We start from the raw sequence: 12,883 nt of genomic DNA on the forward strand, positions 1-12,883 counted from the left end.
GTGCCGCGGTGTCCCGCAGGTGTGTCCCCGCGGGTCGGGGCGGTCCCGCGGCGCTGGCGGGCGGCGGGCGGCAGGTGGAGCCCGCGATCCGCCCGCTCCCGCACCGCCCCCCCCGCACGTGGCGCGGCCCCGCTGAAAAGCCGCGAGCGGCCCCGCGCCCGGCACTGCCGCCCACAGCGCCCGAGCCGCTCCGATCCCTCCCGCTCCTGCCGCTCCCGCGCCGCCCGCTGCCATGGGGCGCGGCAGCCGCGCCTCGCCGCCCGCAGCCCGCGGCCGCTGAGAGCCGGCCCCGCGCATCCCCGCCGCGGGCACCGGCCGCTCGCGGCTGGCGCTGACCTGTTGAAAGAACCGCGCGTGTCTTGGGGATCCTTTGTCTCGGGGTTTCTTTCTATTTTTTTTTTTTTCCGTCTCGACGGGGGAAGTTTGCTCCCCAGACCGTGGCCCGGCTTCCTCCACACCCTTTCCTCCTCGTCTTCCTCCTGTTTTCCAGGATCCGCTGCGCGGGGCCAGAAGCGGTCTCCCCGCGCTGGAGCCGGGGGCACCCGCGGGCTCCGGGCTCGCCCTTTGCCCCGGCGGCGGCGGCGGAGGGGCGGCCCCGGCAGCGCGGGGAGGCTCCGCGGCTGCCCCCGCGCCGCCACCATGGCCAAAGTGGCGGCGGAAAGTTGCGGGTCGGCGCCGGCCGAGGACTTGTCCAAGGTGTCGGACGAGGAGCTGCTCAAGTGGAGCAAGGAGGAGCTGATCCGCAGCCTCCGCCGCGCCGAGGCCGAGAAGATGAGCGCGATGCTGGACCACAGCAACCTCATCCGCGAGGTGAACCGCCGCCTCCAGCTCCACCTCGGCGAGATCCGCGGCTTGAAGGTAGAGCGGGGTGGGCAGGGTGGGACCCGTGAAGTTTGTGCCGTGTCGCCGCGGCCCCCGCCCGTCCCGCCGGCAGCGGTCTTGTCAGGTGGATGCTCCGGGAGGAGCCGCTCCCGAGAACGGCAGGAAAAGTAGACGAGGGCTGGAGTGAATAGCCTTTGATGCTGCTTAAAAATCGAGTGTCCGGCTAGGAGATGAGCGGCTATTCGGCAGGATGTGCAGCACAGCTGGGGTGTGCTCTGCCCCAGTGTTCTTTGGTTTGGTACAAGCACTAAAGTCTGGTCACCTCTGTGTTAGACTCCGCTGGTTTGGAGTTCAGTGATCCTGCCTGAAGTGCCCGAGAAATAGGAGTGTACAGAGCTGTAGATGTTCAAAAGGTTTTTTGTCCCTAGTTTCAGCTGCCTTAGCCTGTCAGGCAGGCAGGCTGCTGGAGGGAGTGGGTCATTTCCAGGATGCAGTGCAGGGTATGGCAGGTGATGGCAAACCCCTGGGCTCCGTTTTGGGGTGATCAGAACCAATCCCTGGTTTGTTGTCTGGAAAAGGCATCTGCTAATGCATCTCTGACTAACCATTTTCAATTGTATCCTTGTGCAGGCTGCACATCACAAGTCAGACCAGGTCTGTAATGGCTTATCCCTTCTAAATTTCACTCCTTGGTTGGGTGAGAAGCTTAGTCCCTAATGTTTCCTTCCCACTTCTGAGGATTGGGAAGATAGTGTGACTGCTTACAGAGGATCACCTTCCTTGTGCATTATAGCCCTGGAAAGTTACCTTAAAGCTGGCAGGACCACAGAACATTTTTCTGTCTTGTTGCTTTTGAGAAAGGACATTGTTTTTAGGGAATTCTTTCAGTGAGATTGGAGGGAAGGAGAGGAGAGACAGATGCAGTGTGGGCTTTTGAATTATTACATGGAAGCGCATTAGAAGAGAGTTCTTCACTTGTAGAATGGCTTTAAATGATGGAATTACTGAGAAAGTGTCTTTGATCATAGCATGGCATAAAATAAACAGCATGTGGGGGAAGACTCTTCCTGTCTCCCAAGTTTTTGTGTTCTACAGAGTATGGGGGGGTGTCTCTTCCCTCTTTTTGACCATCCATGGTGTCTGGGGGTAAAAAAGACCCATCCATGATAGTATTTAGCAAGAATAAAGCTTAGGTTTCAAATGTAAGTTCAGTTACAATAGTGTCTTCCTCCCAGTGCTGTGACATCATATGGATTTCTGCATCCTCCAGATAACTGACCAAACACACCAAGATGTGTAGGAAGCAGTGACACATTCCCCTCTCAATTCTGAACTCCTTAAGTCATGTTTAACTTCCTCCTTTTGTTCAGATGCCCCATCTGGAACCTTTCAACAGAATCTGGGAGAAGGAGGTTGTGAGCCCTGCGCTGGTGTCTGGACATCTCCCTGCTTTGTTGTGTGTGAAATACCAGGTCCCTGAGTCAGAATGCCCAGCTGAAAGGCTGCCTTCTGGCTGAGGAATTCTGCACTTCCACAACTTTTTTATTCCACCGTGGGATCACTTCAAACATCTCTCCCCAGCAGAGATTTTTAAGGACACCCTGTAGCCTTTTTTTTTCATTGTCAAATACGGGTTGAAATCGGTCAAGTTCAGAGTTATTCTGAGGCAAAGATCAGACAAACCCTGGCATTCCTGCATCCAGATCCAGTGGGGTTACAAAAGCTTCCCTTTTTTGGGGAAACAGTGCTAAAATGGCCTTTCCATAAGGCCAAGCCTTTAACAATTGTGGCTAATCTCTATTTGTGATCTCATACATAAGAAGGAATGAATATGGAGCTGGGGGAAAGAGAAATCTGGTCACAAGTCCAAACTAGGCGGGTAAAACACTGCAAATGTTTTCTTTGGCATTATTCTGCTACAGTAACACCCTGAACATTTTTCTTCAGAGCACTTGCCTCAGACTGTTCCTCGCTCAGAGAAGGACATGGAATCATGTACTGCATTTTATTAGGAAGGAAAAATCTATTAAAGCAGATTATTTAATTTCAGAGTGGCTGAAGCAATCCCGATAAAGTGATGTCTGACAAGGGTTTTTAATGCAAATCTGGAACAACATCAAACAACCCCTCTTTTTTTTTTTTTAAATCTCTAAAATGTTCATCTTTATATGTGACTATGCTTTGGGGAATAGGGAGTCTAGATGTGTAATAATTAATTATTTAAGTGAGAGTACAAGTTCTGATGTACCTTGCAGTTTTATTCAGGTGAATATTTCTCTGGGGAGCGAGATCATCAGGAGAGCACTTACGAGCTTTGCCCAGGTTGGGAGCTAAATTACTCTGATATTTAGCATGAAAATTAATTAAGCACCTGAAACTTTTATGCTGTGTCAGAAGTTAGTCTTTGAACACCTCAGACTAGCTCCAGGTCAGCTTTGGCTGGACAGCAGCTCTGTTTGAAGCACTGTGCCGTTACAATGTGCCAGATCTACACAAGCAATTATTTATGCCTCGCTTGAGTGCTTAAATATGATTTTGTGGCTCGTGTGTAAGGGTGATTGTGTAACACCAATTCCTTTAGACACTTCCCTGCCATGATAATCTTTCTCTTGAAGGATATCAACCAGAAGCTGCAAGAGGATAACCAGGAGCTGAGGGACCTGTGCTGCTTCCTGGACGACGACCGACAGAAGGGCAAGAAGGTGTCCCGGGAGTGGCAGCGGCTGGGCAGGTACAGCGCCAGCGTGCTGCACAAAGAGGTGGCCCTGTACCTGCAGAAGCTGAAGGAACTGGAGGTGAGACAGGAAGAAGTGGTCAAGGAGAACCTGGAGCTGAAGGAGCTGTGTGTGCTGCTGGACGAGGAGAAGGGCGGCGGGGCCGGGAGCCGGAGCTCCATCGACAGCCAGCTCAGCCTGTGCCAGCTGACGGCGCCCAGCGCCTACATCCGAGACGTGGGGGACGGCAGCAGCACCTCCAGCACGGGCAGCACAGACAGCCCCGACCACCACAAACACCACCCCAGCCCCAGCCCCGAGCACCTGCAGAAGGCTCGGGGGGAAGGCAGCCCCGAGCACCAGAAGCACCGGAGCATCAGCCCCGAGCACCTGCAGAAGCCGCGCGGCTCCGGCAGCCCTGACCACCACCTGAAAGGGCCGAGCCCCGAGCACCACAAAGCCGTGGTCAAAGTCCCTGACCAGCAAAAGCACAGCAGCAGCAGCCCAGAAACTATCCCAAAGCACGTGCTGAGCAGTAGCCCTGAACACTTTCAAAAGCAGAGGCCTGGTGGCAGCCCTGAGCACCAAAAGCACAGCGGTGGCAGCCCAGACCACCTCCAGAAGCACACGCCGAGTGGGAGTACAGAACACCTGCACAAGGTGAGGGGCACCAGCCCAGAGCACCTCAAACAGCACTATGGAGGCAGCCCCGAGCACCTCAAACACCTCAGCGGAGGCAGCAGGGAAGGGACCCTCAGGAGACAAGTGACAGAGGACCTGTCCCCTCACCACAGGAGTATTTACAACGGAATGAATGGTGGGTCAATGCTTCCGGTGAAAGCTCTCTTTGAAAATTCCTAAGGTAGTTCCAGTGCTATTTCAGGAGGAGGAGCGATGAAATGTTTCATTTCATTGATGTGAAACGAAAGGTAACGAGCCTGGTGTCAGCATTGTTCCCTTAGCAAGTGATTTAATTGGAGCAGTCCTGTTTGTCCATCCAGCACGTGTTGGGTAGATTGAAAATGCAGGGGAAAAGTGCATTCTGAGTGCTGGTGCAAGACACCAAGGAGCAGCTCCTGGCCCCAGCCCTGCTCTGTGGTTGGTAGATGTAAACTGTTTGTCCCCAGATGGGTTTCTGTTTGCATCAGGGAGGAATTGCATTATGTCCTGTGTCCTGCCTGTGTCTGAGTCAGCAGAGTGGAGCTGAATGTCTCCAGTTTCCTTTCCACCTTCCTCTAGCTTTAAAGATTTTAGAATTTCCTGTCTATTGATTGAAGGCTTCTTATATCCTTTTCCATAAGCTTTGGAGAAGACCCCAAGTGAAGAGTAGGGTCAATAGAAATGAATCCGATAGCTCCTAAAGCTTTTCAAAGCCTGGAGTTTGCATATTTTTAACTATAACAAATTAAAAATTAAGGAAGATCTGAAGGGGTTTCTTTGCTGTTGTTATTGCTGCCTTTTAGAAAGTTTTCCAACAAACATGCCAAGCTTTTAAGAGCTGTGTATCCTCACTGATTGGGATTAAGTTCTATTCTTAGGATAGTCACAATGTAAGTATTTTGTTATTCTGAAAGTCAAATGGTTACAAAGTTCACTGCTGTAGAAACAACTCTTTGTAGACTTAGCAGAATTTCTGTAGCCTGCTCCTTTTGTTTCCTCCATATGCTTTGAGCTGTTTCCATGAAGGAAATTAGTGTCCTAGTGGAAAACTCTTCTCCCAGACCTGAAGTGGTAAGTGTGGAGACCTCTCTCTTTGATTTTAAAATGATTAATAAGGTGAACGTGTGGCAAGTATGTGAAGATGTGTAACACAGCAATTACTGAAGTCAGCCTTACACAACTTCCATTAAATACTGTATTCCTTCTCCATTTTCCATTTAAAACTGACCTTACTGTAAGCACGAAGTGTGGAACCAGACCTCCTAAAAGCACCACGATGTTCCTCAGTCCATCACCGAGCCAGTAGAACGGTGATCTAAGGTTTTAAGTGCGTATTTTTCAAACTCACACCCGGGTGAAGCTATGGTTTTTCTGCTCCCAGCACGCTGGGTTTTTGGATTTTTCTGTTGTCCAAGTACCTTGTCAAGGCCCGTGTTGCCAACAGTGCAGTGAGAGCAGTTGTTACTTTAATCCTGAGCTGACTGGCATCCTTTGTGCAGCATATTTCATCTGTCTACAGTTTGGACTCGGGCCACAAGGTGCTGGAGAGGGCAGCTGCTGCTCTGGGAGGCTGTTTATTGACTTTAATCACAGCTCTGCCTGTCCTACACTTTATATAATCACTTTTACAGCAAGTCCTCTTCGGTTTGACAACTCCTCTCACCAGTACCTTGTCAAACTTCTCTTTTTCCATATTTATATAATCTGATGCAAACTTGAGGTTTAACTTTGGCATTCATCTGACCTTGGTCAGTGGTAAAGCTCTTGACAACTCTGCTGTGAGGAAGAGACTTTCAACTTCAGGGAAATACTTGGTCTTCACAGCAAGGCTGAATCCTTCGGGGTGTTTGGGGCTTTGATTTTGTGGGGAGCAGGTAAGATGGAAGTGGTCCAAGTGCTGGCCATCAGCACTTGCTGTTGCTGTGCAAGTAATGTGTGAATCTTAGTTTGTGTGTTCTGTGTCTGCCTGAACCTGCCAGCTGAGTGTAGGGGATGGAAATCCTGATCTTCTGCATCTGTGGTGAGGAGTGGGGAAAACTGTGACAACCTGAGTCAGGAAACGGCCTGGAAACGTGGCCCTCAACTCTGAGGAGAAATACAGAAAGACCGTATTTTGGGTTCTTATCCCAAATCATATAGTAAGTATTCAATGTCCCCTTGGACCCTGGATTGTTTTAAAATTTGGAGTGTATCTAGCCAGGAGATGTTTGACTGCCCATCAGTGTGATGAGTTTGCAGGGCACTTCCAGCCTTACTGTGGTACCCGAGGAGTGTTGTGTGAGCAGCAGGAGTGAAGTGTTGGTGACCCTGAGTGACAAACAGCAAACACAAACGCCTTTGGAATAAAACAATGTATTTTAACTCCACAACCAGAATCTCCAGACTCAGGACAAGCCTGTCCCAGCTCCCTTGGCCTGAGCTGGCCTCTCTTGGTGCCCGTGGGGCAGTGCCAGGTTCTGTGGTGCCGTGTTCCCTCTGCCAGGCTCTGCACTGTCCCCAGAGGTGTGTGGGGTGCATTAGGGTGTTGGCAGGTTCCTGACAGCTCCTCAGCTCAGTCCCAGCAGTTGCAGCCCAGCGTTGCAGCGCGTCAGGAACAGGATGTGCAGCTCTGCAGGATGTGCTCATGCATTAATCATTTGGGCCTCATGCATGTTTTAAGCTGTCACGAGGTGTGCGGGAAGTTACCTCAGCCTTCGGTCCACAGGCACAGCTGAAGGAATGAGGGATGAGGTGATAACGTTTCCTTTCATAATTCTGCTCATTTTCCATGCTCAAAGGTTTGATCTTGGTGTTTTTTTCTTGTATGACATGTCAGCTTTCATTTATAAGATTTATAAGGCTTTTAAAAAGTCCTGCTTCATGGTTCTCCTACATATTTTTCTCAGATAGGTGTCCTCAGCCTTTGGAGTGACAGAAAATGGGATGGGAGAGCTAAATTTGATGGCTGTTAATTGAAAACACCTGTATTTAATTTTTAAGGCCTTAACCAAATAAAACACGATAACGATCTTTTGCTGTAATCACACCTAAATGTTCTGGGTAATGAGAACAGAGATGTTTGGGATAGAAAGATTGCCGGAATTAGAAGGGAAAATGCCAGCAGTAAAAACATTTTGAAGAGAATTTTAATGCAACCTAGAAGACTACATGACAATTTAACTCTGACAGATATTTGGGGTGTAAGTGCCTCTATGTAAATTGATCTGCTTTCAGCATTTGCAGTCCTACTGCTGTTTTTTCAGTCTAAGCAATTTATTCTCAACTTTCTATTTTGAGAAGTCCTTTGTTTTACTCCGAGCTTTGACTTTTGTGTGAAAGGAAAGTATCCAAAGGGTTTCACATGTGCCTCTTGCTTCCTGCTGAGGCTGTTAATGAAGAGAAGTAAAACTGCTGACTAACACCTCTCATACTGCTGGAGGTGTGAGGGCTCTCACAGAACAAATGCAACATCACCTCTCCTTGAGCAGAGGTGCTTGTAGGCTAAACAGAGACTCAGCCTAAACTTTGGACACTTTCTGTTATGAATGTGCTGCTTAGAAGGAAAACAAAATCAGAAAATGCTGCACTGAGCGAAGAGAGGAAACTGCAGTATGACTTCAGAGAGGAAAACCTCATAACGATGTTACTGAGGCAACTGATATCCTCTGGTGGAAACAGCATTTGCTGCCCAAAGAGGGGGATGATGTCATGTTTCAATGCAGGTTTGCTCAGTTGTGTTTCTTAAAGTCGAAATGGAGATAATTTCCCTGCCCTCAATAGCAGTGTAGAGCACTTTGTGTGTGATCTGCCTTTCCTGGTGGCACCCAGCACTGCACCTCTGGGGGCCTGAGCAGCATTCCTGACTCCTGGGAGCATAAACAAAGGCTGCAGGATCCACTGAGTTCTCCCTTTGCCAGGATGAAGTAACCCACTGTTTATTTCAGATATTTATTTTTTTAAGCGCGGAGCTCTAAACATTTATGTCTGTCAAGTCTTCCCGTTGAATTCCGTAGGTTTTATGCCAAAGTTGTAAATTGGTTTTAGCTCTTCCGCACTGTGAGAGAACTGGGGCATGAGATGTGAATACGTGTGGGACTAGAACACGTTGCATTTGTTGCTGAGGAGGAATTTATCGAGTTGTGACCGTGCCTCCACAAACACTGCAAGGCAGAGCTGGTTCCCGTCCTCTGGCTGTAGTGCCACCCCCGAGCTGGAGCCGGTGCACTGATTTTTATTGTGTCTTGTTTATCTCGTTGCAAGGCTTTTAAAAAAATAATGCCTTTTCTGAGCCGTGAGTGGGCGTTTGTTTTGGTTTGTGCAGGAGACAATAGACGCTCATTTATTTTTCATGGTGGTTGGGTCAAGAGTTGAGCCATTTGCCTTTACCTCAGAGAGCTTATCAGGAGATCGCAGTAGCTACTGTTGTCTGCCTGAAATATGTGAGCAGATGTGGATGTTATTTTATTTTCCTTAGTGCCAGAATGGCGAGTCCTCACATTAAAGCCTTGTCTGAGCCCCTGCTGAGACAGCACCTCTGACCCGAGCTCAGGACCCGGTGTAAGAGTCCTTCTCGTGACTTTGGAGTTACACTGTTATTATTTGGTAATAGTAAATTGCGGGTTTGGAAGTATCAGCGGTTAAATTGTCAACTTCTCTGAACTCTGGCACTTCTAATGCAGAGTCAGAATACTGTAATAACTTCTGGTAAGTGCTGCTTGTTGAAGAAATTCAGCCTTGTGGTGTGTATTGTGTGTCAGTCAAAGTGTCCTGTCCCTTCAGTTCTCTGCTAATGGGATCTTTTTTCAGTGTGTGTATTTTATTATGAAGTTCTCAATGGAGAATTGTTGCAGGCTGTGCAGAGATTGGAGCTGAGCTGGTTGATGGTCAGGGAAGAGCAGTCAGTGTAGTGTGGGGTTCAGTTTGGTGCTGCTCCTCACACACAGAGTTCATGGATGTTGACAGGAGCAAAGGACCGCAGGCATTCCAAATTATAGGGTATTTAGTGAGCTGTAATAAAGCTTTGTGTACACAAGAAAATGATTCTGGCAACGAAAATTCATTGGCTTCTGAGCTAGTAAGTCATGTCTTAATTAGTAAACCAAGGCACAGCTTGTCTTAGGTCATACTGTCGTGTGCACAGATATATAGTTATATCACTGCTACTGAGAGGGCAGTGAGAATTATCAGCAAGGCAGGATCTGGGTATAAATCTTGTCTCTTTGTGCTTCTTGACTGGTTAAAGGGTGGTCTCTGGGAAGAGAATCAGTGGGACTGAAACACCGAGCCTGGAGTTTTGCTTAGTGCAGAAAGCAGGACAATAATGTGTTTCAGAGGAAATGAATTAAAAAGTATGACATGGGGGGCAAAGGACATACAGGAAAGTTTTCTTAAAAGAGTAAACAGCGATGATATCAGTCTGTGCACGCTGAGTGTTTTTGTAAATGTGTTTTTTTTAAAGTGCTTTTAATTCTGAAGGCGCAGGGAAGAGTCGGGGCTGTGATGTGAGATGTGTCCCTGAGCATTTGGGACGCAGCAGGGAGGGGTGTGCAAATGTATTGATTGTGAATGGGAAAGCTGCTGTCTCGAGCTGGGCTGTCTCAAAAGATGAACAGTTGTGTGAAGGCTCTGAATAACAAATAGTTCTGCTTGTCAGTTGTGCTAGAAAATTGCTGGCATATTTGCATTGTTTCTGTAACATTCGGGGGGGGGGGGGAAACCAGCAGCTTTGGACCCATGTACTTCAGCAAGAACATGTTTCTTCTAGCCTTCAGTTTTTATTTGCATGGTTTGTGTGAACTTTACTGATTTGTAGAAGTCCATACAATAATTTAAGGGGTTATTTAGATTAATCAAACACAGCGTTCAAACACTGTCAAGAGTAAAAGATGTGTCACAGCTGAAAAAGCCAAGTGAGCCATGTGGCAAACAACACTACTGAATGTCCTCTGAAGGTCTCCATTTCTCCTCAGGGTTACACAAATTATCACAGAGTGTTTATGCCTGTAATATTAAACAGCTCTAATGTGATCAGTAGTGAGATAGCTCCTTCAAATGGTTGACCTCAGAACTCCCTGGGTGTCTCCCACTGCATCTCTAAGTTCCCGGGAGTTGTGAAAACGTCCCTTGATCAGCCCTCGCTGTGGAACATGGACCTGGGACTTGGATTAGGAAAAAAAACCCTGTATTTTTTACTAAGGGTACAAGGCTGATTCATCAGACGAGCCTGGAGAAAAGCATTGATTGCTGCCCCACATCCCCCTCCTGCTTCCTGAGCCTGCTGCTGTCTTACACTGAACAAACCTTAGGGAGGGCCAGAATCCATCTGATGGCTTCTGTGGTCTGAAAACATTACTGAGCACATTAGGATGGTCTCTAAAAATAGTACTGGGTTATGAGAAAGCAAAGGAACACTTCCCTGAAGGCAGATGAGCACACCAAACACAAACACAGCAATGCTGGGAGGTAGAACCTGAACGTTCACTCAGATCCCGCGGAGTATTTGAGCTCTTCACCCCTGGTGGCACTGAAATGGGGTGCCCAGACAGAAGCAAGATGCTTGAATATCTGTGCCCCTGCAGTGCTCTGAATGAAGTCACTGTCATTGTTTGCTTGAGAATTTTATGTAACCTGAGGTTGAATTTTGAATTTTAGGTTTTTTGTGGTGTCACTAAGTCCATAAAGGAAACATGACAACCAAGTATTCCAACAATGTTTTTTTTCCTAACCAGCTCTCCAAGCACCAAGACCAAAGGCTCTTCAGTCTTAACTGAACAGCAGAAGGTGCCAGAATCTATGTCTCCTCTGTAAATGACCTTTTGATTTATTCCTGTTGTTGGATCACCTGGTCTACGCTCCACTCCATAATGCTGAATGCTGCATTTTCACCACTTACAACCATAGCACGTGCAAATATTTTGGACAACTAGGAGGACAAAAGCATCCTGAGCTTTTATTAAAATAAGTGCTACTTCCAGCGTGAAGCCACTGGGATTTGTGTATTTTACCTTCCCCAGGAATGGAATAAACCTGGACGATTTTGTCCCTTTTGAGCGTACTGGAATGTTGTATTCAGCCTGGTAAAAATGAATTGCTGGATTGCCTGGCAGCATGGAAGTGACTGGTCAGACTCTTGGAAACATGGATCTCACAGTTTTATCCTGTCAAGTCACTTCATCATCCTGGCTTTGTCCAGAATGGGTTGGACAGCGTTGGCTCCTTGTACTGATCACAGAACTGCAAGTACATCCAGCTGCAGCCCCCTGGAATACTGACAAGGTGGCTGGGGAGGTCCAGAAAGAGATGTAGCACAACAGGATTTGCTTGTCCCACGTTCCTGGTAACTCTACAACAGCCCCAAATCAGCAAAGTGCATTCTTTGTACTTAAAGGACAAGTCAAGGCTTATCAACTGGGAACGTGTCCTTCAGGCCCTGCAGCCACGAGTCATTTTCCTGGGCCACACGTCCTACTCCACCTCTCTTGCTCCATGGTGGTTTGACTTGATTTTACTTTTTAACTAACAAACCCAACAGTTGACTCCGATAGCAGTTTGGAAAATGGAGATTTGAAGGATTAGTGAAGAATGTTTGACCGAGAATTTCTGTTGGTGTTGAGAGCAAAATACCTGTTGAATTTATCTACACGGAAAGTTCTGTAGTTTAAATGTAGCAAACCTTGGCTGGGTCTGCCTTGTGCTTAGTAGGGATGCACTTGGCACATGGATTTTTCAGTCACCTGATGTTAGATATCAGTCCTGCCTGTAGGATTTTTGGATATTCATTGTCCTCCTTGCAAGGGAAACAGGATATTGCCTGTGAAGATGCAGTCAGGTGACAGCCCGGGGAGCAAGAGGCTCTGGAAACTCTCGGGAAAGGATCTATAATGGAAGATGAAGTGACAAGTAGATCTCCACTCCCTGGGATGAGAAAAATCCAGATAGTGTTTATATTCTGTTTACTAGGAAGTGCTGTTTCCCAGGAAACCAGGAACATTTTAATTGCAAACACTGAGCCTCCCTGGACTGGGTTTTTGCCCCTCAGTGTGGTATTCAGGTGTGAGAGGCTGACAGTGTGGAGGGGTGAGATTTTGGGGGTAGATAAGGCGTGGTTTGGTTCCATTGCAGGCAAGTTTGCTAGTGCCTGTTCCCATAGGAAGGGAGATCTGAGCATCCTCTGCCTCCTCGTGGCTCAGGGGGCTCCCTCACCCTGTGCTGTGGCACCACTGCCGTGGAATCATCTGATCCTGTGTCCTGCATGTATCAGATCTGGCAGCCAGCACAATAAATGGTCAGTGATACCTGTCTGGTGTGTCTGTGACGTGTTTAAGTTCTGCTGAATTCGTGGACAGAGGGAAAGACTGAAAATCTGTAACATGTTGGTCTTCATACTAAACCTGTTCATGCACCTTCTGGAGATTGCCTTTGCAGCACAACCCTTCTTTTTGGGCCCAGTCTGTTGGGTCAAAACCTTCGTGCTGCAGAAGCTTCTTTCTGAGTTTCAGTGAGCCCTGTGAGCTTCTGAAAGGTCCAAGGCAAGGCTGTGACCTCAGGGGTGGGGATTGAGGTACCTACAGGAGAGGAGGATGGTGCTGGTTTTCTTTGCTGCCTCGGTTGCCATGGAAAGGCAACCAGAAAGTCTTGTCCTGGCTCCAGGTTGTAACGGGGCGGTAACGGAGCCTCTGGGGCTTTGGGACCGGCCTGGGGTGATTGTG

At 48.1% G+C, this 12,883-nt stretch overlaps 1 protein-coding gene and 1 long non-coding RNA gene across 6 annotated transcripts in view; one reads left to right on the top strand and one right to left on the bottom strand.

Moving 5' to 3' along the window:
* The window catches only part of LOC113952096, a 2,290-nt gene extending 1,703 nt beyond the window's left edge, over positions 1-587 (bottom strand). The window contains exon 1 of the long non-coding RNA XR_003529389.1: positions 337-587. This is a non-coding gene — a long non-coding RNA (uncharacterized LOC113952096). The remainder of the gene's footprint in view (positions 1-336) is intronic.
* Positions 1-12,883, top strand: part of CCDC85A (coiled-coil domain containing 85A) — a 190,893-nt gene that overhangs the window by 134,484 nt on the left and 43,526 nt on the right. For 3 of the 5 annotated variants that reach the window (XM_027653778.1, XM_027653779.1, XM_027653780.1), the window contains one exon: positions 3,438-4,353. In XM_027653778.1, coding sequence (XP_027509579.1) covers positions 3,438-4,353 — 916 coding nt within the window. Of the gene's footprint in view, positions 1-554; positions 859-3,437; positions 4,354-12,883 lie in introns of those variants that run through there. The other 2 variants (XM_027653781.1, XM_027653782.1) reach the window with 1 other exon arrangement.

This window comes from Corapipo altera, unplaced genomic scaffold, assembly GCF_003945725.1.
Source record: "Corapipo altera isolate COAL_440 unplaced genomic scaffold, ASM394572v1 70, whole genome shotgun sequence".
Lineage (NCBI taxonomy): Eukaryota > Metazoa > Chordata > Aves > Passeriformes > Pipridae > Corapipo > Corapipo altera.